This window comes from Thamnophis elegans, chromosome 8, assembly GCF_009769535.1.
Source record: "Thamnophis elegans isolate rThaEle1 chromosome 8, rThaEle1.pri, whole genome shotgun sequence".
Classification (NCBI taxonomy): Eukaryota; Metazoa; Chordata; class Lepidosauria; order Squamata; family Colubridae; genus Thamnophis; species Thamnophis elegans.
The window spans coordinates 13,642,067-13,664,525 of record NC_045548.1 but is presented as its reverse complement, the minus strand read 5'-3'; the positions used below and the strand labels follow the sequence as shown (position 1 = coordinate 13,664,525).

Here is a 22,459-nt window from a genome sequence, read left to right as displayed (position 1 = left end):
GGTTTGCTCCTATTTGGGAGAACCAATTGTTAACTTTCTAAGCAGTTCGGAGAACCGGTTATTGGAAGAAATCTTATTTTGTTTTTTTCCCACTTTACAGGGTTAATCCTGTAATGAAGGCAGGAAGGAAACATTCTGGTGTTGTTTCTAGCCTAATCTTTATTGCCCTGCTTACAGAAACTGCCTCTCCGGTTAACCCTTATTACATTGTTATAGCTAAAGTGAAGCGCCCATGGACATGAGTAACATTGAGTTGGCCACGCCCACCTAGTCACATGACCACCGAGCCCCCCCCCCCCCAACTGGTCATTAGGGCAAAGAACCAATTGTTAAATTATTTGAATCCCACCCCTGGAAATACTCATAGCTATGCAAAACCCAATAACACTTTGTTCATTTTTGGAACTACTTTCAAAACATCCCTATTGCAATGAAGTTGCTCTTTGGGAATATATGATATATTTATGCCAATCCTGTTTCATTGTTTCAATTCAAATTATTCTATTTTTCTGTCTTGAATTTAAAGTGATCTTAGAAGTGCAAAGCAGAAAAGAAATGTTGTTGAGATATTATTTTATTTATGTAATTTATCCATCACCTCAGCCCAAAATGATCACTAGGTGATTTACAATTATTCATAATATTAGTAATACAAAAAATGTCAGTAATGCGTTAATAAACATAAATACATAATTCCATTAACATTTGCATTAAACTAATATTGATGCCAATGATTCCACAGACAGCAATTTTGGCTACAAGAGGCAATTTATGCAAAGTAAAGAGCTTCAATTTCTTATTATTTTATTAAGAAAATTAATATGGCCGCCCAATTCACTCTTGTTGACTTAAATGGTTTAAATAAAGGGCTGATATAAACTTTATAATGAAGAATTGTCATTTTAAAAAAACATATTAAAACACTAAGGTCTCCAGTGTGAAGAACGGCATAGACAACAAGGGAATGAGCATTTAAATTAAATACAAATTTCGCTCAGAATTATTTAAGAGCAATCACAGTTTCGATTCAGAAAAACAGGAAAATCTTTTGTTATTTTGTAACTAAAATATTTAATTTTTTTTTATTCATTTGTATATTTTTGCTGTCTGCAATGTGAATTTTAGCCAGCTCCACACTTATCCCATTTTTATCTTCCCATACAGAAACTTTCTACTTATTGTATCTTATTTCAATAGGTTTAAAGAATCCAGAACTCAACACCAAAGGAAAATAGCTTCGGGAGTGGCCAAATCAGTTGAAAAGAATATCAGTTATACAGAAAGAGGAGTTTATTTGAAAGTTCCCAATTGGACAATGGTAATGTCTTTTGAGTCTAAACATGAATGACAAGAATCAAATACATGATTGCAATTTAGATATTAAGTGCTGGAGATTCTCAGGATTGGGCATCTTTTGTTTCTTTAATTCTTTTAAATATTATTCCTTCAGTAATATCCCAGCTCAGTGGTATGTGCAAGGGAGGTCAAAATAGACAGTGTTGGTTGCAGCAGGATGATCAAACCCCTTCCACATTTGCATGTACGTGTGGCCTTGGCATACATGCAGAATGGCCTTGGCTTTAATCTTCTTGTAAATTTTATTCTTATGTAAATATAGAATTTATTCTCACTAAAACTGCAGCTTTGAGTATAGTTGGGCAAGATTTGCTGGATGGATTCAGAAGAGGGAGAGAAATAGCAATAGTTAGACTTATATACCGCTTCATAGGGCTTTCAGCCCTCTCTAAGCGGTTTACAGAGTCAGCATATCGCCCCCACAGTCTGGGTCCTCATTTCACCCACCTCGGAAGGATGGAAGGCTGAGTCAACCTTGAGCCGGTGAGATTAGAACCGCTGAACTGCAGATAACAGTCAGCTGAAGTGGCTGCAGTACTGCACTCTAACCAAGTTGATGATGGGGAAAAGAGAAAGGAGCCATGCAGAAAGGGAAGTAGTTTCTCCTTGCTGAGAGAATTGGTAGCTTTGTGTAATCCTCACCAGTTTTTCAGTTGTTTTCCCAGCAATTCTATTTGCTACAAAATGAAACTGGGAATCTGATGAGGTCTAATTGTTAGGTAAACTCCCCGTTGGGAGAGCGAGTACGTTCAGAGAAGTGTTGTGAGAGTTGTGTTGGAGAACACACAAACCAGCATACAGAGACACTACAGTTTAAATAGGCTTTTACTTTCATGGAAATAGAGGTATCAGAGTCAAGTTATACACGAATAAGGCAGTCAGTCATCAATGTCTTTCAGTTAAGGGATAATCCAAATAACATGGTCCATAATCATACAGTTGCAAAACTTACAATAGCTCACGGCACTTTCTAATAGCCAGCTTCCAAAACACCCAGATCAGATCAGCCCAGCATCTAACAAAACAGAGAGCTAACAGTCATTCTGGCTCCCTCTTATGGCCGATTGAGGAAAACAGCAGCTAATCACATTTTACAGAATGGTTTAAAAAAAAAACAAATATAGCATTGTTACATGATTTATATATTGCCAACCCAACCGTTAGATTATATTCCTAATAATCAGTAGATTAGAGCCACGTTGTCTTCCATTAGTAGGCGTATACTCTAAGCCAGTGATAGCGAACCTTTTAGACACAGAGTGCCCAAACTGCGCGTGCGTGCGTGCATGCCCCAACTGAAAGAAGTGTGTGCATGGACATGTGCGCATGTGCACACATGCGGACATGAGGAAACACACACATGGACATGCGCGCATGCACAGCAGAGCCCCAAAGACCAGATGGTCGATAAGAGGCAGGGCATCCCAACACTGGCAGCATGGCAAGAGATAAGATCATTTTCTTTCATGACCTTCTGTTTCGTCGTATGCAGGGAAACAGAAGCTCACGAAAGAAACACCACAGAGATCTGACCTGGGGCGGTGGCACGCGTGCCAGCAGTGACGGCTCTGTGTGCCAACTCTGTCACGCGTGTCATAGGTTCGCCATCATGGCTCTAAACAGTGTTTTACTCAAAATATGGCCTACTTGGTATTTCTTGAGGAGAGGAATGGACATATTCAGTCTGCCCTGATCCACCGTGAAGGCAGACTCAGCCTGTAATTTGTTGCTCCAGTACAAAAGTGGTGATTTCCCATTGCTGCCCAGACAAGCTACGTTTAGTGAAAAGTCAGTGAATAGTTTAGTGATGGGGGCAGGATGGAGGCGGAGGGAGAAGCAAGTCTTTCTGGTGCTGGGGAAATTGGCGCCAAAAAGACTCACTTCCCCTTCTTCTCTTTTTTTCATTTTTCTTACCCTCATTGTATATCAGCCTCAGTAGTGTACCATTATCTACAATGTGAATGAGCACTATGCTGGTACTTAATTGGCAAAGTGGACAGCAGATTTAAAAAAAGTTTTGTTCCCCCCAGGAAAACCTTTTTAGTTAGCAAACAATTCAAGAAACACAAGTACCATGTGTTGCATTGATATCTTCTGTATAGTGAAACCAGAACTCTAATACAGCCATAGCTGTGCTGATATCATGCCAGGCTTCTTCATTGCAATAATGTCTCTGGAAAATGAGAAATGGACATTTACATCTAATATAAATTGCTACTCCAGGATCCAGTAAATAGTTTTTGGTCACATATTATTTACCAGAATTATCTTCAGTTCCAAAATAGGGATATAACAGGGAGTTTGATGAACGTGCTGGGAGTCCCACAGCGACACTCATCAAAATACATCACCAAGCCCAGTGCGTCATATTTTCTGAAAACGCCATATGCAAAACTCGGATCGTGAGTGCTGATTTATTCCTTTGTTTCTGCTGCTTTATCTATATAAATATGTATTGTTTAAATGAACTTGCATTATCCGGAATACTTTTACTATCTCTATAATGTTTGCTTTACTGGTTTAGGAATAAACTTGCCAGAATGTTAGTGAATGAATATCTATGCCAGTCAGGGGAGGAAGGGGAGGCACAGCCTCACCACTGTCAATCATGAAAAGGAAAAAAAAATGTAAACGGGAAAAGGCGAGTGCTGAGGTTAGGCTAGCTAGCTGCTGCCACACCGTGAATGACTGCCTGTTTAAAAAAGCCTCTAAAAAGGCGCCCTCTACTATGAGGCAGGAGAACTGCATGCCTCATCTAGTCTGACTTTTTAGGCGCTCGAGCAGAGTTAAGCGAGGGTTAAAAGCCTAAAAAATCCCGAGGTAGTTGAGGCATGCAGTTCTCCTGCCTCATAGTAGAGGGCGCATTTTTTAGAGGCTTCAACTCCGTCATTCTGTTTAAAGCTGCAGCATCGCGCTCACTCTTCCTCCTCTCTTTCTCCGTTTCTGATGCCCCCCACCCCACGCTCCCTCTTTTCCTTCAAATTTCGTTTTTTTCTTTTTTCTTTAATAAATGCAATGCTCAGGCATTCTCTCCTCTCCTGCGACACCCCACTTTCTTTCGCCCGCCTGTGCTTACGGCAGCCTGCCAGCACAGGCGGGCAAAAGAGACTTTCTTTCGCCCACTTGTGCTCGTGGCAGAGCTCAGGCGGGCTGCCGCGAGCACAGGTGGGCGAAAGAAAGTGCTCTAGTCAGTGGAGTGTTGGGGGAGAGGACTGCCTCACCAGCCATAAATCTCACCGCACGTCACTGATGGAAACTCTCAAACTTCCCGCCCTCCTCTCAAAAGGCAACTGGATTTTCCTTTGAAAATATTTCACTTCTCATCCAAGAAGTTTCTTCAGTTCTAGCTAACTGGATGGCGAATGGAAGGATTTATATTCTTTGCAGTTGGTTGGTTGTTACCTTGCTGAGAGTTGTTGAGGCCACTTGGGGGTTTACCTGTATCCTCAGAGTGCAAATGAGTATGGAACTTTCTTGGGACTGTTGAAAGGACTGTGTTGTAAACAGGAGATAAATGGCGCCATAGCGCCCCCTCCCCCCGTGTTGAGGAAGAGCTATTCAGTTTTAATATAAATAGCATCTTTGACTCATCTTTCAAACCACTGGTCCTCTCTGTCCAGAATGTGAACTTTGCTCTCTTCAGAAGAATGATCCTTGTCTTTCAGATACAGATGGATTGTTGAATCCTGTCCTAATGAGTTGGTTCTCTTGAGTTATGCCATGCATTTTTGAAGGGGATGTTTTATTTCCCCAGGCCTACACATTTGTCACTGCATATACAACATTGCTCTTTTTATGCCTGGGTGTTTTGCCCTTAGGGGGATGGGGGAAAAGCTTATATGATAATGTATTCCTGGGTTTAAACAGTTGTGTGTTGTGTTTGTTGAAAATCCTCCTGAGCTTTTCTGATATTCCTGCAACATATGGAATGACAATATTGCTCCATTTGTTGTTATCTTCTTTTCTATCTCTTGGGAAAGTGCTATTATTGAAACTTTTTGTGGATTTGAGGAAGGCTCAGTTAGGGTAGCTACAAATTCTGAGGGCTTCCTTGATATATTTGTGTTGTTCCATTCCCCCCCTCCCCAAAAGTAACATTAAAAAAAGCAAATAGAAAATGAGATAGAGGTGAAATCTGGTAACGTAATAGGCTGCTGGGCAATTATCAAGAAAGGTGTTTGAAGTATGTTGGCATTTCTGGGTTTAAATTGGGCTGCCTGATTTCTCTTCAGGACTTCTATGGAATTATATCTATAACTAAAAACTATCCAATTATTTTTGAAATCTGCACAGGAAATGTCATACAAATGGACATTGGCACCAGAGGTGGGTTGATCCCGGTCCGGCCTGGATTGGGCAAACCGGTAGTGGCGACAACGGGAGGCTCCGCCCACCTGCCTGGATGCTTCTGTGCATGCGCAGAAGTGTTGTGCCGGTAGTAAAACAAAATGGCAACCCACCACTGATTGGCACCATCTTCTTTCATATGCAGGGCTATGACTTCAGCTGACCTAAATCAGGATGGATATGATGACCTGGTGGTTGGAGCACCAGGTTACAGCCGGCTTGGACACATTCAGTTGGGACGTGTCTATATTGTTTATGGTAACAAATCAGGTTTGCCTCATTCCAACCTGGACCTTGATCAAGAAGCAGATGAAATACTAGAAGGCACTAAGGTAGCAAAACAAGTCGAATGTGGACAATTAAATATATTTTGGTTTTATTTTGGATCACTAGTTCCGTTATTATTTTCTTCAGTAATTGCATTAATGTGGCTTCTCTTGTAACTAACTGAAACTAGACTAGATTAGATTAGATTTAATGAATTTATAGGCCGCCCAATTCCGAAGGACTCCGGGCGGCTTACAACAAATACATTTAAAAAATAGAAAAGTTAAAAACAAAGAAACATAGATTAAAAAATAAGCCACAACATACACCCAGTCTAATCGGGGCTGGACCTCAGTCATGAAATCAACAGCCCGGGGCCTGCCGGAATAGCCAGGTCGTAATAGCCTTTCAGAAGGCCATGAGAGTGGGTAGGGTCCGGATATCTGGGGGCAGTTCGTTCCATAGAGTCGGAACGGACTATTGTCTAAGCCTTTCCTTTTAGATGTGTAGAAACTACAGCAATCAGATTTTCCAGCCACTGTGACCTCTGTATGCTCCATCTGTAGGGCACAAGGTTGAGGAAGGCTGTATATTAATTGCTACCAAAATCAAATAATTGGGAGCCTTACACCAGGCTCACAAAGGATACTACCCTTGCTCATTGTTTTTGTCTTTTACACGGCTTGTTCAGGCAATATTTTTAAATTTATAAACCATTTCATAGAAATGAAATGAAGAGAAAAACTAAAGGAATACAAATGCTAGGAAATGCTCATAAGGATTGACAGCTTAAATAAATTCTGTACAGCTGGCAAACAATAGAGCTGTTGTTCTTCTGGTAATTGTGAACAGAGTTCACTGGTGTTTTAAATTAAATTTGTAATAAGGAATAAAAGGACTTATACAAGAAACAAAAATTAACAGATGACACTGAGTTCAATACAGCATCAATCAAATCCATTTAGCTCTTAATGCTCCCTACTTAATGAGTTAAAGAATAACTCGTCATAACTTGTTATTACTGAAATTGCATTGAAAAAAGAACACTACCCAAATGTGTGTATTATCTGAATATGTCTTCTTATTAAAATAGCTTTGGGCTCATGAAATGTGTGTGGGTGTGCACACCTGCATGCATATAAATGCCTGTATATTATATCTGTGTGATGAATATGCCTGTCTGCCTTCTATCTAGCCTTCAGGAAGATTTGGTTCAGCCATAGCAATTCTGGACTTCAATGTGGATGGAATATTGGATCTTGCAGTAGGAGCCCCATCACTAGGAGCCCAGGAGCTTAGTTACAGGGTAGGAAACTGTAAAATATCTCTCTCTCTCTCTTTCTCTTTCTCTTTCTCTCTCCCTCCCTCCGTCCCTCCCTCCGTCCCTCCCTCCCCCTCTCCCTCCCTCTCCCTCTCTCTTCCTCCCTCCCCCTCTCCCTCCCTCTCCCCCTCTGTGTGTCTGTGTGTGTGTGTGTTCCAGCATAACTCTGGAATGCCTTCAGCAATTTCAATCAAACTTGGTACACAGATGACTTACTCTCTGGAAAAAAAATACTGTAGGGGTAAGATACCCCAACAGCCCGGGGGCGGGGGTTGTTCTGTTAAGATACAGCCTGTTGTGCCTTAAAATGGCTTGTACTGTACAACCAGACATTACATTTGGTCCAGACATTTCCCACCTATAACTAAATACCCAGGCAACGCCGGATTATCAGCTAGTGCTAACATGAAATATAGTTCGTTTGGTGTAGTAGCCCTAGAAAGCAGGAGACTGTGAGTTCCAGGCTTCCCTTAGGCATAAAAGGCAACTGGGTGATCTCAAGCCAGTCCTTTTATTTCAATCCCACCCGCTTCTCAGAGTTTTATTGTGAGGAACTAGAAGGAGGGAGCATTATGCAGGCTGCTTTCGGTTGTATAAATATAGGTGAGTTATAAAAATAATAGTAAGTTTGCTAATTAGGATGCATTTAATGCTGCCTTGCTATTTTGATTGCCTGAAATTAAAAAAAAATGATGGGAATAATGTATTGACCATCTTAGAATTCATCAACATGTAGTTCTCACTTAGCAGCTGCCTTGTTTAGTGACCATTCACAGTTATAACGGTGAAGAAAAAGAAAACCTTATGACCAATCCTTGCATTTGCATAGTGAGATGGACAGAAAATAAATAAAATAAAATAAAAAATCATTCAGTCTGTAAAAAAATAAGTAATTTTTCAGGTCTGTAAGCAAATCTGAAATAAGATCATAAGTAATTATAGTTTCTCTCAGCAACTGCTTCACTTAAAAATCAAATTTCTGGTCCCAATTTTGGTTACTAAATGAGGACTAGCTGTATTTTATATTGACCCTATTTTATGAATTTATTAGGTTAATCTGTATTACAAAGGTTTGGGTGGTTTTTATAGTCCAATCCCTTTATGTGATTTGCTGCATTTTGATTTTGTATTATGCTTTAATTCACCTAATTATTAGAAATGCATTTTAATGTGAAAATGAAAAGAATAAAAAAAACCTCTGCCATTGTAATACTTTAAAATCTAAAGCTTTAATTTGGATATATCATTTATTAAAACATTATATTTTCTCATTTAGGGTTCTGTATACATATTTCTTGGCAACAGAGGAGGCGGTTTCCACAGTCTTCCAAATATTACCATAATTTGTCAAGTAAGTTTGCTGATGAAAAGGCAAAGCATGGAATCCGGATTTAAATCCATCTTTTGGTCACAAGCATCTTGAAAATTAATTTCCTGGAAATTCAGCACAATTTTTATTCGGGATGAAGTAATTGATATGTGTCCTTCCTTTAAGCACAATCAATGTATGTAGTGTACATTCTTCTTTAATGGATAAATTTTTAACAGTGTGTGTGTGTGTGTGTGTGTGTGTGTGTGTGTGTGTACCTATTCTATAAATACATTTTACTGAAGAAGCTGTATTCCAGCAATTGAATTGCATGGTTTTTTAAAAAAGATCTGGAAATCAAATTATTGACAATTGTGGGTGCTTCATCAATGGAGGTTTTTAAGAAGAGATTGGGCAACCAGTTGTCTGAAAAGTTGTAGGGTCTCCTGCTTGACGAGGGGGATGGACTAGAAGACCTCCAAGGGCACCTTCCCACTCCTTTATTCTGTTACTTTTACAGGAAATATATTGTAATCTAGGCGGGTCCCTGCTGACAGCTGATGTTGACAGCAATGGAGATAATGACCTAGTGCTTGGTTCCCCATATGCACCTGCTGATGGAATACAAAGAGGATTTGTGGCTTCTTTTTATTCTTCCTCTTACAGAAATGGGCAAAGTAAGTTTGTTTGGGAAATGTTTTTCTTTCCTTAAGTATCCTACATTGGTATTTCCAAATTCTTGCTGAAACGTTGTCAGAATAATACGTCTAGATCAGGGCAGTCACTGGAGGCAAGGGAGGCGGGGCCTCACCAGTCTCCTCAGGGAAAGGAAAGGATTTTAAACAATTTTCTTAAAATAATTAAAGCCAGGGTAGTTGCTACCAGATTTCAAGTCACAGTGGCTTGGTGTCTGCTCTCAGTATTAACTAGGAGGAGGCCAGTGAACTAGGGGCCTCTTTTGCATAAGGAATTTTTCGCCTTTTAAGAGTTAAGCAAGGGTTAACAAGCAAAGAATTCCTTATGCAAATGAGGCACATATTCTCTCGCCTCCTGTAGAGGGCATTTTTAGAGGCTTTTTAGAGTTCTCTGGGAGCAACTAGCTCAGTCTGACAGAGCTCTGGCTTTTCAAGAGGGGAGGGCAGGGCAGGGCAGGGAGAAGTAGAGTTGAAATCATCTCTGAAACAGCTGAAAAAGGTACGTGTGGGGAGTTTGGCAAACCCCCAAATGCCACCCCTAACTGGCCCTGCCCACCCTACCCCGTCCCGCCTCCCACCCCAACTCTTCCAGGAGTCTCCATACAGCCCATTCATCATGCCAAGTAAGTACAGGGCTCGGAAAAGGTGAAAAATGGACCTACTGGAAGTTCTGGAAGTCTGGAAATGGGGCCTTTTTCCGGCCTCTGGAGGGTCTCATAGCCTGGGGGAAGCCATTTTCTCCTTCCTGGAGGCTCAAGGAAAACCTCTGGAGCCCGGAGAGGGTGAAAAACGCCCCCCATGGTGCAGGATGCCAACTAGGCCACACCCACCATGGCCATGCCCACCCACCAATAGGGCAGCGAATCCTGGTACAGGTAGTCCTCAATCTATAGCCATTTGTTTACGGACCACACTGAAAAAAGTGACTTTCATCCAACCATTGTAGCATTCTGATGGTCACATTATCAACATTCAGATGCTTGGAAACTGGTTTATATTTATGATAGCTGCAGAGTCCCGGGGTCATGCGATCACCTTTTGTGACCGTCTGACAAGCCAGAGTCACTTAACAACACTGTCACTAACTTAACAACTGCAGCAATCCACTTAACAACTGGGACAAGAAAGGTGATAAAATGCAGCAAAACTCACTTAACAAATGTGTTACTTAGGAACAGAAATTTTGGGGTCAATTGTGGTTGTAAATCAAGGACTGTATCCATTCTGGTGGGAAATCCTCCTCTCTGTATTTATCTACAGGTATATAAAGTAATGGTTCACGCTACACAGTAGGATTGAACAACACAATGCTTCTTGTATGTAATCTGTTTCAAAAACAAAACTTTCTGATCAGCAGAACAAGTTTTCTCCTTATTTGTCAGGCCTGCTCCTTGTATCAAATGCTGACTGGATGGTAAAAGGAGAAGCAGATTATGGTTGGTTTGGCTCATCACTCAGCAGTGTCCAGCTCCTAAATAAAACCTTGCTGCTTATTGGAAGTCCTTTTGGGAGAAATTGTACAAGGTATATGCATTTATTTCTAAATACTTATGTGTGTGATTGTCTTCTAGGCTTTCTTCACAACCTATCTTCTGTGCTTCCTCACCACAAATGCATGCAGTAGATCAGTGGTGGGATACGACCAGTATGCCCCTGTACCAGGGGTGGGTTTCTCGCCCCGTTCCAACCGGTTCGGTTGGAATGGGGCCGGCGGCGTCCTCGTGCACGCACGCATGCATACTAGCATCTGTGCGATGCTCCAGCTGCTCCTGGAGGATCGCGCAGGCGCTGTATGCGTCCTGCGCATGCGTGGAAGCGCAGAACTCGTCAAAACCGGGTAAGGACCGCGGGCGGGCGGGTGGGCCCTTCGCCGTTCCCAGAAGTTACTTACTTCCGGGTTCGCCGACCAACCGGTTCGCAGGGACCGCCGCGAACCGGTTGAAACCCACCCCTGCCCTGTACGGGCGTATCGGTGCCTGCTGGGAGCACCAGGTACCATTCCGGTATGGTGCTCCGGAGGGCCCACCCGCTCTCTTTACCTTATTTGAGCCGATCAGAGCTTTCACGCATGCGCACGGAGCGTATGGCGCCTGCGTGACACTCCACCCAGCAGCTGGAGCATTGCAGGCAGTAAGTATGCATGCACGCGCTGTGCGTGTGCTGCCGCGTGCACATGGTGGATGCCGGGCCTCATTGCAGCATGCCGGGATCCGGAACCCACCACTGCAGCAAATCAACAGTTTTCTCTAAAAGTTGATCTGTTACACATAAAAACTCTGATGTTTTAATAATAGTCATTTTCCAAGTACCACCTTGTTTTCTGCAGCTGAATCAGCTTATATGCCTTAGCTACAGTTCCTAGAAATTTCAAATAATGACCTCAAATTATAGTAATGTGTCAGAAGGGGAACATTATTTATTGCATGTTTGGAAAATAATCATATTTTCATTAAATATAAACATATATAAAATAAAGCCAGTGTCAATTTTACCCTGGCTCTGCACATGACTTTTAGGAATATTTTCCTGGTGTACCATTCAAACACTAAATAAAGGTCTTAGAAGAGGAAAATGGTCCACCTTTGATTTAAACCAAGATTAACCACATAAAGCCTGAAGCAATGTCTATAACTAGGTTTTACAACTGATTGTATTGTAGAGCGCATATAATAATCCTGTATTAGCTGGTAGATAGTAAGAGCCGTAATGGCACAGTGGTTAGAATGCAGTATTGCTGGCTGATTCTGCTCACTGCCAGCAGTTCAATCCTGATCAGCTCTGAAGTCAGTAAAAGGAGAACCCAGATTCTTGGGGTAAATATGCTGATCCTGTAAACTGCTTAGAGAGTGCTGTAAAGCACTATGAAGTGGTATATAACTCTAGTGCTATTGCTATATAATCAGCTGCCTGCAGTTTTTAATACTGGATAAATAATCCATTCATCTGATTCAAAGCAGTGGTGGATTCCTACTGGTTTGTACCTGTTTGGCTGAACCGGTAGTGGTTTGGCAGCCTGGGTCGCTGGAACCGTCAGCGACCCAGCCCTGCCATTCCCCCACATTGGTTCTCCGGGTGGCGCCATAGGTGCCGCCATCTTGTTTTTTTGGTTCTGTACATGCACAGAATAATTTTAATTGCATTGAGCATGTGCGCACAGTGTGCATTAAGTGCACACATGAGCGAACCAGCAGTAGTGTTGGCTGGTACCCACCCCTGATTGAAAGCACTGTTTCTCTTAAAATTGTTCAGTAACTATTTTTCTTCCAAAATAAAATGTTCATCATTTAAAAAGTATATGCAGCTTGTTTAGGATCAAGGCTATGAGTCATTTCCTTGTTACAAGTAGAGACCAAGCCTAAATCTTGTATTTATTTGAAAGTGAGTTTGCTTTATTTGTCTGTCAACTTTATAACCTGTCTTGCTTTTAACAACTTTAAAGTAGAGTACTGTACAAGTTTTAAATTATGCAATAAAACAGATAAAAGAAAGCAGTCACCTGCGGGCAAATGTAACCATCACATTAACAAAACCCTCTCACAAGGTGCATACTCTCTTAACAGAAAGCAATGTTTCTCAACCGTGGCAACTTTCAGATGTACATATGTATTTCAACATACTGGGGAGTTGCCTAGAGCAGTGGTCTCCAACCTTGGCAACTTTAAGACATGTGGACGTCAACTCTGGGAGTTGAAGTCCACAAGTCTTAAAGTTGCCAAGGTTGGAGACCACTGGCCTAGAGAATTCTGGAGTTGAAGTCCACACATCTGAAAAATGCTAAGGTTGAGAAACACTGAAAAGATTGAAAACACTTGAAATAAATAAGATCTTTAAAGCAGTAGTAGTTAGTTGTAGTTTATTCAATTTGTATGCCGCCCTATTCCCGAGAGACTCAGGTCGGCTAACAACCAAAGGGGGAAGGGGATACAAATAAGAAAATAAAAGACAAACAAATTAAAATACAACTACAGTCGCAACTTCAAGTGGGGCTGAAAATTCATCGGCCCCAGGCCTGTCGGAACAACCAGGTCTTTGTGGCTTTGCGGAAAGCCGGAAGGGTGGTGAGGGTCCGGATCTCAATGGGGAGATCGTTCCAGAGGGCCGGAGCTGCCACAGAGAAGGAGGGGAGTTGCCAGCCAACACTGGCTGGCAGATGGAATTCGGAGGAGGCCTAATCTGCGGGATCTGATAGGTCTTAGGGAGGTAATTGGCAGGAGGCGGTCTCTCAAGTACCCGGGTCCGATACCATGCAGGGCTTTAAAAGTAACGACTAGCACCTTGAAGCGTGTCCGGAGCCCAATAGGCAGCAAGTGCAGCTCACGGGGGATAGGTGTAACGTGGGTGTACCAAGGTGCACCCATAATCGCTTGCGTGGCTGCATTCTGGACAAGCTGAAGTCTCCGAATACTCTTCAAGGGCAGCCTTACTCTTCAAAGCTTGTTTAAAGGGCAGGAGGATTGGGGCTCTTCAAATCCACAGGGAAGGGAAAATATTATTACAAAGGCAGGCACTGTAACAGACAAGGAATGTCGATTAGGTCCCTGTTTTGCGTTGATGACACTGTTTTAAAGATTGAAACTGCAGCATGGCCGCTCTGTCCATGGGAGAGAGGTAAGTCTTGATGGCTAGACTTCATGCCATGAAAGATTTTATAAGCCACAGCTAACACCTTCAATTGCACCTGGAAGCTTACTGATAAACACTACGCAGATAGTTCAAGCAATGGAGGCATTATGTGGGGACAATGAGATACATCCATAACTGCCTTCACTTCTGCATTCTGGATCAGCTACAGCTTTCAAATGATCTTTAACGGCAGAGCCATGTACACCATATTGCAACAGTCCACGTGTGAGATACTAAGGCATAAGTAACTATAATGAGCTCCCAGTCCAGAAAAGATACATCTGTCAATCTGTCACATCTGGAAAAAAAACCTCCCCAGAGAGTTATAGATGCATTTATAAATCTATCTGCCTTTGGAAGAAACAAGACAATTAAAAGTGGCACTTCAATCACAAGAAAATGAACAATAATCTGGAGGATAATGGGAGTCATAGTCTATATATTTGGGGATCACTGGTCATATTAACTTGACAAGTTGAGATGAATAGCAGAGTGGCAAAAAACTGAGATTCTGAAATGAAACTGATATTGATGATGATGATTCTACAGTATGTCTAGCAACTACTATTTTTTTCTCGGTATTGTTCAGTGTTCATCCTAATTGATTTCTGTTGTGGCTCGGTAGGAGCCTTTGGAGCTACTATCAGACTGACACAGAAATCTCCTGTGAATGGTTTCAGGATACTCACAGAACAAGCAGCTAGGGCTCGTTAAGGATCTCCTCTTGTGGATAAAAGACTGATGGTGCCACGCCTTAGTTGCAGAAGTCAACGTCATTCGTTTGTTCGTTAGTTTAGTTCCGTTCCTGTTCTAGTTCGTGTTCATGATTCAAAGAAGCACTTGGATAAGTGATTTGCTTTATGTAAACCTGGTTTGCTGTGAGAGTTTGTTTTTGCATTTGCTGTTTAACTTTTTGCCAGAGAATTTATCTGTTTATTTTGGGCTTGCAGCCAGCGAAAGCCAGGAGTGATAAAGACATTCCTTTACAAGCTGTGTGTGGCTGTCGTTTCTGAATGAGCAAGGAGGGGGGTCAGAACAGGTTTCCATGTTTTTTTTTTACTATAACTATTTTGTATTCTAGCTTAGGGTGCTATTTCTCTGAACGCAACAAGCAAGCTGTTGGAACAGTATATGGCTATACCCCACCAAACACAAAAAGCTGGTTCACTTTAAGTGGGGACGATGTAAGTCTTTGTGGTGACTCAGGGGTGGGCTTCAAAAATTTCAGCAATGGGTTCTCTACCTGATTGCTAGGTGGGTGTCAATGGTGGGTTCCTATTGGTTTGGACCGGTATGGTCGAACTGGTAGTGGTTTGGTGGCCTAGGTTGCTGGAATAAGCAGCGACCCTGGCTTGCCATACCCCCAAATCGTTTCTCTGGGTGGTGCCATAGGAGCCACCATTGTTTTTTTTTTCAGTTCTGTGCATGCGTAGAACAATTTTCATTGCACAAATTTAATTTCTTTTCATTTTTAACATTTTGTGTATGCACAGACCAATTTATGTGCAAATGCGCAAATGCACGGAACACGCACACACAAAATTGTGCATGCACCGAACCAGCAGTAATGCAGGCAGCAACCCATCCCTGGTGGGTGTGGCCTTGTTGGCCTCCTGCACCATGCTGGGGGAGCTGTTTTCACCTTCCCCAGGCTCTGGAGGCTTTCCTCGAGCCTCTGGGTGGGTGAAAACTAACAGGCCCGTTTCCAGCCTTCCATAATTTCTGGGAGGCCCATTTTCCCCCTTCCCCGAGCCTTTGCATGGGCCCTGCACTTACCTCGCATCCAAAATGGGCCGCAAGGAGACTCCTGAGAGGAGCGGGGTGGGGTGGGAAGGGTTGGACAGGGTGGGCGAGGCCAGCCAAGGGTGGGATTTGGAGGTTCTCTGAACCAGCCATTACATTAACTCTGGGTTCTCCTGAACCCGGGCAAGCCCACCCCTGTGGTGACTTTTGAAATAATTGAAAAAACAAGAACAAGAGAATATTTGATTTCATGAGACTAACTATATATATTTATAAACATTCATATTATAAACATGCAGGAAAATGGAAAATTTGGTTCAGCTTTGGCAACCGGTTTCCTTTCCATAGAAGGAATTTCCAAGCAAGTACTGATAGTTGGTGCACCAACACAAGGTATGCAATTCTGAACTTGGAACACGACTTGGCAGCATTTTTATTTCAGTAATGAAATAAAAAAATAAGACAGATGATAAAGAAATTCCAGGAAGCAAAGAATCACGATACTGAATCTAAATTTAGTCATATTCAGAGAAAGTTAATTAAAATCCATTCAACTTTTAATATACATGCATTGTTTATATGCAATGATTCAGACCTGTTGTGATGTATGTTGTTTATATGTTGGGAAATTGAAGCTGGGATACTTTGCCAGTGTTAGTTCCCAGACATGCTGGTTCATTTGAGTCCTTAGACTTCTACAACTTTACATAATATTGCACAAATAATTGGTTTAGATTTTTTATGGGACCCATTTTGGATTATTTAAGTCTTTTATATCAGGAAGTAGATCTCGATTTTCAGACATGTGATTTCAGAAATTATTTCTAAAAAAGTTGGATTGTCTATTTCTGAGGGAATGTGAAGATGCCTTCTAGCCGAATCACCTTCTCGTGACAGCATCCATGCAAATCTGTTGAAAGTATTATTAAATAGTTCTTCTGGGATGTTTCTCAGTTCCTCAGTCTAGCCATTTTAAGTTTTGCTGTAAATAAAAACGTTGGCTACAAGGGCATTACTATTTGAAAAGGAAAATACCTTAATTTTAATCTGTAAAGGATTCCAAATCAAAGATGAGGACACTCTGAAATACTTTCCAATGCTTATTGCAGAAGATGAATGCAGTAATATATTCAATATAGGGGTTTCCCACTGTGTTAGTCTTATACTCCCCTATTGCTGATTTCATTTTTCCCTTCTCAACTCGTGCTTTTACATTTTGCCGTGTCTTCCCTGTTTTCCTGGAGGTAAAGGTCTAGAGACTGAGCCATGCTTAATAACATTAGAGCAACGGTCCAACTAACTCATAACTTGCATCTCTTTTCTCCAATATTCTGTTCATTTCAGCTTTTTGAGTTTGTGATTTGGAGTTATGCAACCATTTAGTACAAACTCTTAGCTGAAATAGTATCTCCTGGCTGAAATTAAAATATAGTATCCATTAAGACTGGGAGCTCTGCTCATGATTATTCCAAAAGCAGGTCTTTGTTGATAAACTACTTGATCATTATTTCACATAGATTCAACAGAGCCAATGTTTCCTGCATTTAAATGTGGATTCTTAACTCGACAATGCTTTCTTGACACTTATTTTTATAACAACCATAATTCTGTTCACCTTAATTGGTTTCCTTTAGGAAGCGTCTCCAGGATTTCATTTATATCTTCACCGCTGCAGCAAGCAGGAAGTGCTTTGATATATGACTTGATGGGAAATGGCAAGCCTTCCTTACTCAGCACATTCAATGGGGATAGGAGATTTTCACGCTTTGGAGAAGAGGTGTACTTACGGGATCTGAACAATGATGGACTTGGTATAGTTACAATTTTTTATTGTGAAACATCAAAAAGATTGCACAGTAAATTCTACTGAAGGTGAATCCAGCATTCCACACACACACACACCCTTTTTCTCCCAGGGAAGTAAACTTTTCCAGCAGCAATTTGAGACCTGCCTTCCTGGCTCACTCCAGGAGAAATAATGTAGGGATGTCCAAGACAGGTCAAAAAAAGCAAAAGTTATGGCCATCATTTATATACAGTAAATTCAAGACAAATTCAAGTGAGTTGCCCAATGCAGTCTTATGAGGTTATCTGAACTGAATTCAACTTTGTAACACTCAAAGAAGTGAATAAATAAAACCGTCCAATCTACCAGCCTGGCCACCAGTTGGCTAAATTCTAACTCCTTCTGGGCTATCAAAGTCATCTATGTGGTGTATTGCCCTCTTTGAGGGAATGAATGGTAACTCTGGTAGTGAAAAAGGTAGGTTGTATGCCTCAAGAAACCACTTGACTTCTTGGCTGCTTCCAATCTTGTGAGCTGCAATAATAGCTAATTGGATTATTTTACGCCACAAAGGTCTGAGTTATCTAAGAAGAAGCTTATTTCCAGTTGCTTCTTCCTGCCCAATATGTTCAGACAGAGTGGGTTGCTCTAGGACAGTGGTTGGCAAACTCATTAGTCAACAGAGCCAAATATCAACAGTACGATTGAAATTTCTTTTGAGAGCCAAATTTTTTAAACTTAAACTATATAGGTAGGTACATTGTTATTAAATTAATTAGGGTATTCCTAAACTGGCTTTTGTTTAAAACCTCCTCAATCTGATTGAGCTATGTTTGCTGAGGTCGACCTCTTCCAAGTCTTCCATCCACAATTGTCTTGTATACTTGTTTCATCTGTCTCCTTTCATTCATCCTCTCTATATGTCCAAACCATCTCAGCATACCTTTCTCAATCCTCGACACTACATCTTTTTTCACTCCACAACGTTCTCTAAAATTAACTTAATAAACTTTACTTAAAGTTTTAAGTCTTAGTTAAACTATAGGTGCATTGAATAAAACTTGATATCATACTTAATAATGATATTATTTATTGATAAAATTAAATTTCTTACAATTTACCTTACAATATCCATAAAATTAAATCATGACAATGACTGACAAACACTAATGTGAACAATGACCTTGCATCTCCTTGGAAAGTTTGGGTAAGTCAGGTTTGTATGTTGTTGTTTTTAATTTTAGGCACGATTCCAGGTTCTCATCAATAAGACGACTTCTCAATTTACCACATGGTAAATTGAGAAATCCGCATGTGGTATTTTGTCAGTGGTGGGTTTCAATTTTTGAAACTGCGCGGCCAGCAATGACTCCGGAATGCACCCGGGAAGATGAGGAATGCGAGGAGGACCCCGCCTCCTGGGGATGGGCTCCTGAGTCATCACCGGCCGCGCAGAGCCTCGTTGAGGCTCCACGCTGCGGAAAACATAGGCGCATGCACAGCCTGTACAATTATAGCCTCGGGAACATCGTAATGGCGGGAACCTGTTCTCACTCACCCAGGCTTCTACAGAAGCTGCCCTCCGAGAGGAGCGCCATACTCAAGGGGCCAAAGAGCTGCATGTGGTTCACGAGCCGTTGTTTTGACAACCACTGCTCTAGGACAACCCCACAAGAAGTCATGTGGGCATCTTGCTTGACCATTTTGCTCAATGACCGAGGTTCTGGTCCCAATTGTGGTTGCAGATTGAGGACTACATGTGTAATTTTGGTCATATTTATAGTGTAACTCTTTTGCCATGCATGTTGACAGATGAAATGTTTGTGTCATCGCCTCTTCGAAACCAAAAAAGTATGGGTGGATTGTTTGGAGAACAAATTGGATATATTTATATATACAGTGGGAACCAGACCACTTCAGGTCATGTGACAGACCACTGCAAATCATGGATTTCCCCTTGTCCTGAAGAGCGAGTAAGTTGTTTGCTGATTGCACTTAAAACAGTTTAAAGAAAACTAATTTTAAATTATATTTTTATTTAAATGTCAAAATATTACAATTTAAATTCCTTTTAAAAGTTAAATTTAATATTATATAAAACTAAGCAGCAATATAATAGTGTAACCATATTACTGCTTTATAATAAAACTGAATCATTTCAAAAACATACCTAGTTACATATGTTGTGAAGCTGAAGGAAAAAAAGCGATATTAAGTTACCTAAAAAGAACACAAAACAACACCTAACAAAAATAAGATTTCAAAAAAGGTGGAAAAAATTCCTCACTAAAGCAAAACATCTAAATAGTTAACTTTTTTCCACACAAGGACACAAATTAATTAAAACATATGCATGTGTAGCAAAAATTGTATGATTGTGTATTGCTCCTGCTCAGCAGGTAAGTACCATTATACGGAATAATTTTCTATTTTTTATATTTCTACACTGAAATGAATTTCTGTAGTATGATAAACTCAGAAACCCTTTAGAAATACTTGTAATTGATTATTGTACCATTAAAATACAGCCTTTCATTCTTTTCTCTTTTTTCCTTTCCCAGGCACAGTATGTTATAATTTCTCCAGAGGTATGGTAATACAATGTTTTGTCGTGATTATTGCTTTAATTTAACACGAACACTAAGGAATCTTTAACTATTAAACTGTCAATTGATTAAAATATTAAAACACCCAATTTCTTTAGCTTCAAGTTATAATAAATGTCTTGCTGTTTCTAATCTAACATCATACTAATAATCCATTAGAACCAGGAAAATAATCCTCCCTTTTTCACTCAACCAGACTCAAGCATGAAATTATCACAAGTAGAGAAAGGTTTTCAAACAGTATGGATATGTAACATTGAGGCCATATTTAACACACTTACTAATTAATGTATTTAATCAGCCATAATTAGCATAATATCTAGTAATTAAATTTGGATACTTTTGCCAGCTACAGTTTTTAGTAAGTTTAGAGCTTGTTCCTGTTATTGAATTGATCTCAATCATTTGGCTAAGCAAAAATGTTTAGAATGACATTTCAAATTACTTATGGCTTCCCATTTTCATCTTATTTCGATTGAGGACAATGGCTTTTGGAGAATTGAAGCCAGGCACAGCCAACAGCCCAATAAGTCATGAATTTTAATCTACCTAGCAGATTGTCAAGAGAAAGAGCCTTGCCAGAGGAGAGATTTACTTTCTGGTGGTTTTAAAAATTAGTTTAACATTTTCATTGTATGTGATGCCAACCTCAGTGCTGTAACATGTATCTTTATCCATTTGGTCACCTGAAGCTGTTTGCACAATAGATATTGTATTCCAGCACTGCTGTTGTAGCAATTTGGCCGGAGTAGCAGTGAACAGCTTAATTACAGAGTATGTCATTGATGGCTATATATTCTCATTGCAGCAAAAATCAAGATTTGGGAGTGCTCTTCTTACAATAAAAAGTGGAGAAAAGGTAATTAAAACAAGTAGTACTGGTTTTTCCTCACAATGGAAAACAAGCCCAGATTGTAAATCATTTGCTGTTTATTGCTACTATTATAAAAAACATACTGAAATTGACTTTTAACTCAGAGAAAAACAAAATCATTTGTGGAAAACTCCATGCTTGTTACATCCTCCCCCCCACCCCCACCCCGATCATTTAGCATTTAATGGTAGCTTTCCATTAAACTTTTGTTTTGTTTTCAATTCAATGGTGTCTGACTCTTGGATGACTGCCTGGACAAATCCCTGCAGTTTTCTTGGCAAGGTTTTTTAGAAATGGTTCGCCATTACCCATTTCCTAACTCTTAGACAGATTGGCCCAAAATCATTCAGCTGGCTTTATGCCTGAGGCAGGACTAGAACTCTAGTCCACTGCCTTAATCACTGGACCAGTGTTTCTCAACCTTGGCAACTTGAAGATGTCCGGACTTCAACTCCCAGAATTCCCCAGCCAGCATCCGCTTCAAGTTGCCAAGTTGCCATCTTCAAGTTGCCAAGGTTGAGAAACACTGCACTAAACCAAACTGGCTCTTCAACTCATTTAGTGTGGATGTGTGGAAAGTATAATTTCCCCAATTCCTAGATGAAGGCCATGTCAGCTGAAAATTCAGGCTGTCATTTTCCAGTTGACAAAATAACCCTGTCACAAAAATTTCAGGATACACTTTTCCCCCTAGGATGCAGTTATTAATAGCTGTTTTCTGCCTTGACAGAGTGATGTTGTCGTAGCTGCTGAAAGAAGTTCAACTGAAGCCCGACTTAGTGGAAGGCTTTTTATTTACACTTTCTGATTATCATTCTGTTTTTCAAAGAATCTCTTCAATGAAGTAACCCCGAGTTTTGTGCACCAGTAATTCCTGAAAGCATAACAGCATAACAAAGCTGCTCCTGACTTAGTATAAGAACAATACTAAACCTTTAAGAAGTTAATCATGCCTCTTAAAATTAGTGTATTTTTTAAAGATGTTCATGGAATAATGAGGAAAAGTTTTTCTAAATCTTTTGTAGCTTTTGGCCACTAGCTATTTAACAGTTGCATGATATCAGAAATAGTCTTACTTTTTTTTTTTTAAAAAAAAAATTCCAACAGACTTGGATTTAATATATTGGAGAACAAAGCCAAGAAGAATTGTAAATGTGAATTATACAAAACCAGCATCAATAAAATAGATTTTCTCTTTATCTCTATTAGTATAACTTAATATATTATTAAGTAGCATAACAATACTTCTATAAAGAACATGAGTTGAGGTTCCGGAACTTTGTGACCTTTAAGGGAAACTGTCTCAAGGAAACAGCTATTTAAAGAAATCAATATTTTTATTACGGATAACTCATTTGACTTTCATTGCATCAAACTTGTTATCTTGCTCACTTATTGACGATTGGATCCTAGGCATGATTCATGGCCAAGCCTATTGACATGATGACATGGAGACAATGCAAGGTATTAAAATGTTTTTTTTTTCCCAGAACAAAATTACCTAGTATATTTCTAGTCCAAACTAATTGTCC

General features: G+C 40.4%; 1 protein-coding gene across 3 annotated transcripts in view; it reads left to right on the top strand.

Annotated features, from left to right (window-relative positions):
- The window catches only part of GPLD1 (glycosylphosphatidylinositol specific phospholipase D1), a 38,744-nt gene extending 16,618 nt beyond the window's left edge, over window positions 1-22,126 (top strand). For all 3 annotated transcript variants that reach the window (XM_032222568.1, XM_032222569.1, XM_032222570.1), the window contains 14 exons: window positions 1,198-1,318; window positions 3,631-3,758; window positions 5,849-6,035; window positions 7,166-7,276; window positions 8,568-8,642; window positions 9,121-9,277; window positions 10,678-10,819; window positions 15,000-15,102; window positions 15,961-16,054; window positions 17,296-17,472; window positions 19,260-19,420; window positions 20,009-20,035; window positions 20,862-20,912; window positions 21,658-22,126. In XM_032222568.1, coding sequence (XP_032078459.1) covers window positions 1,198-1,318; window positions 3,631-3,758; window positions 5,849-6,035; window positions 7,166-7,276; window positions 8,568-8,642; window positions 9,121-9,277; window positions 10,678-10,819; window positions 15,000-15,102; window positions 15,961-16,054; window positions 17,296-17,472; window positions 19,260-19,420; window positions 20,009-20,035; window positions 20,862-20,912; window positions 21,658-21,735 — 1,612 coding nt within the window. In that variant the 3' untranslated portion in view covers window positions 21,736-22,126. The remainder of the gene's footprint in view (window positions 1-1,197; window positions 1,319-3,630; window positions 3,759-5,848; window positions 6,036-7,165; window positions 7,277-8,567; window positions 8,643-9,120; window positions 9,278-10,677; window positions 10,820-14,999; window positions 15,103-15,960; window positions 16,055-17,295; window positions 17,473-19,259; window positions 19,421-20,008; window positions 20,036-20,861; window positions 20,913-21,657) is intronic.
- The last annotated feature ends 333 nt before the right edge of the window (window positions 22,127-22,459 follow it).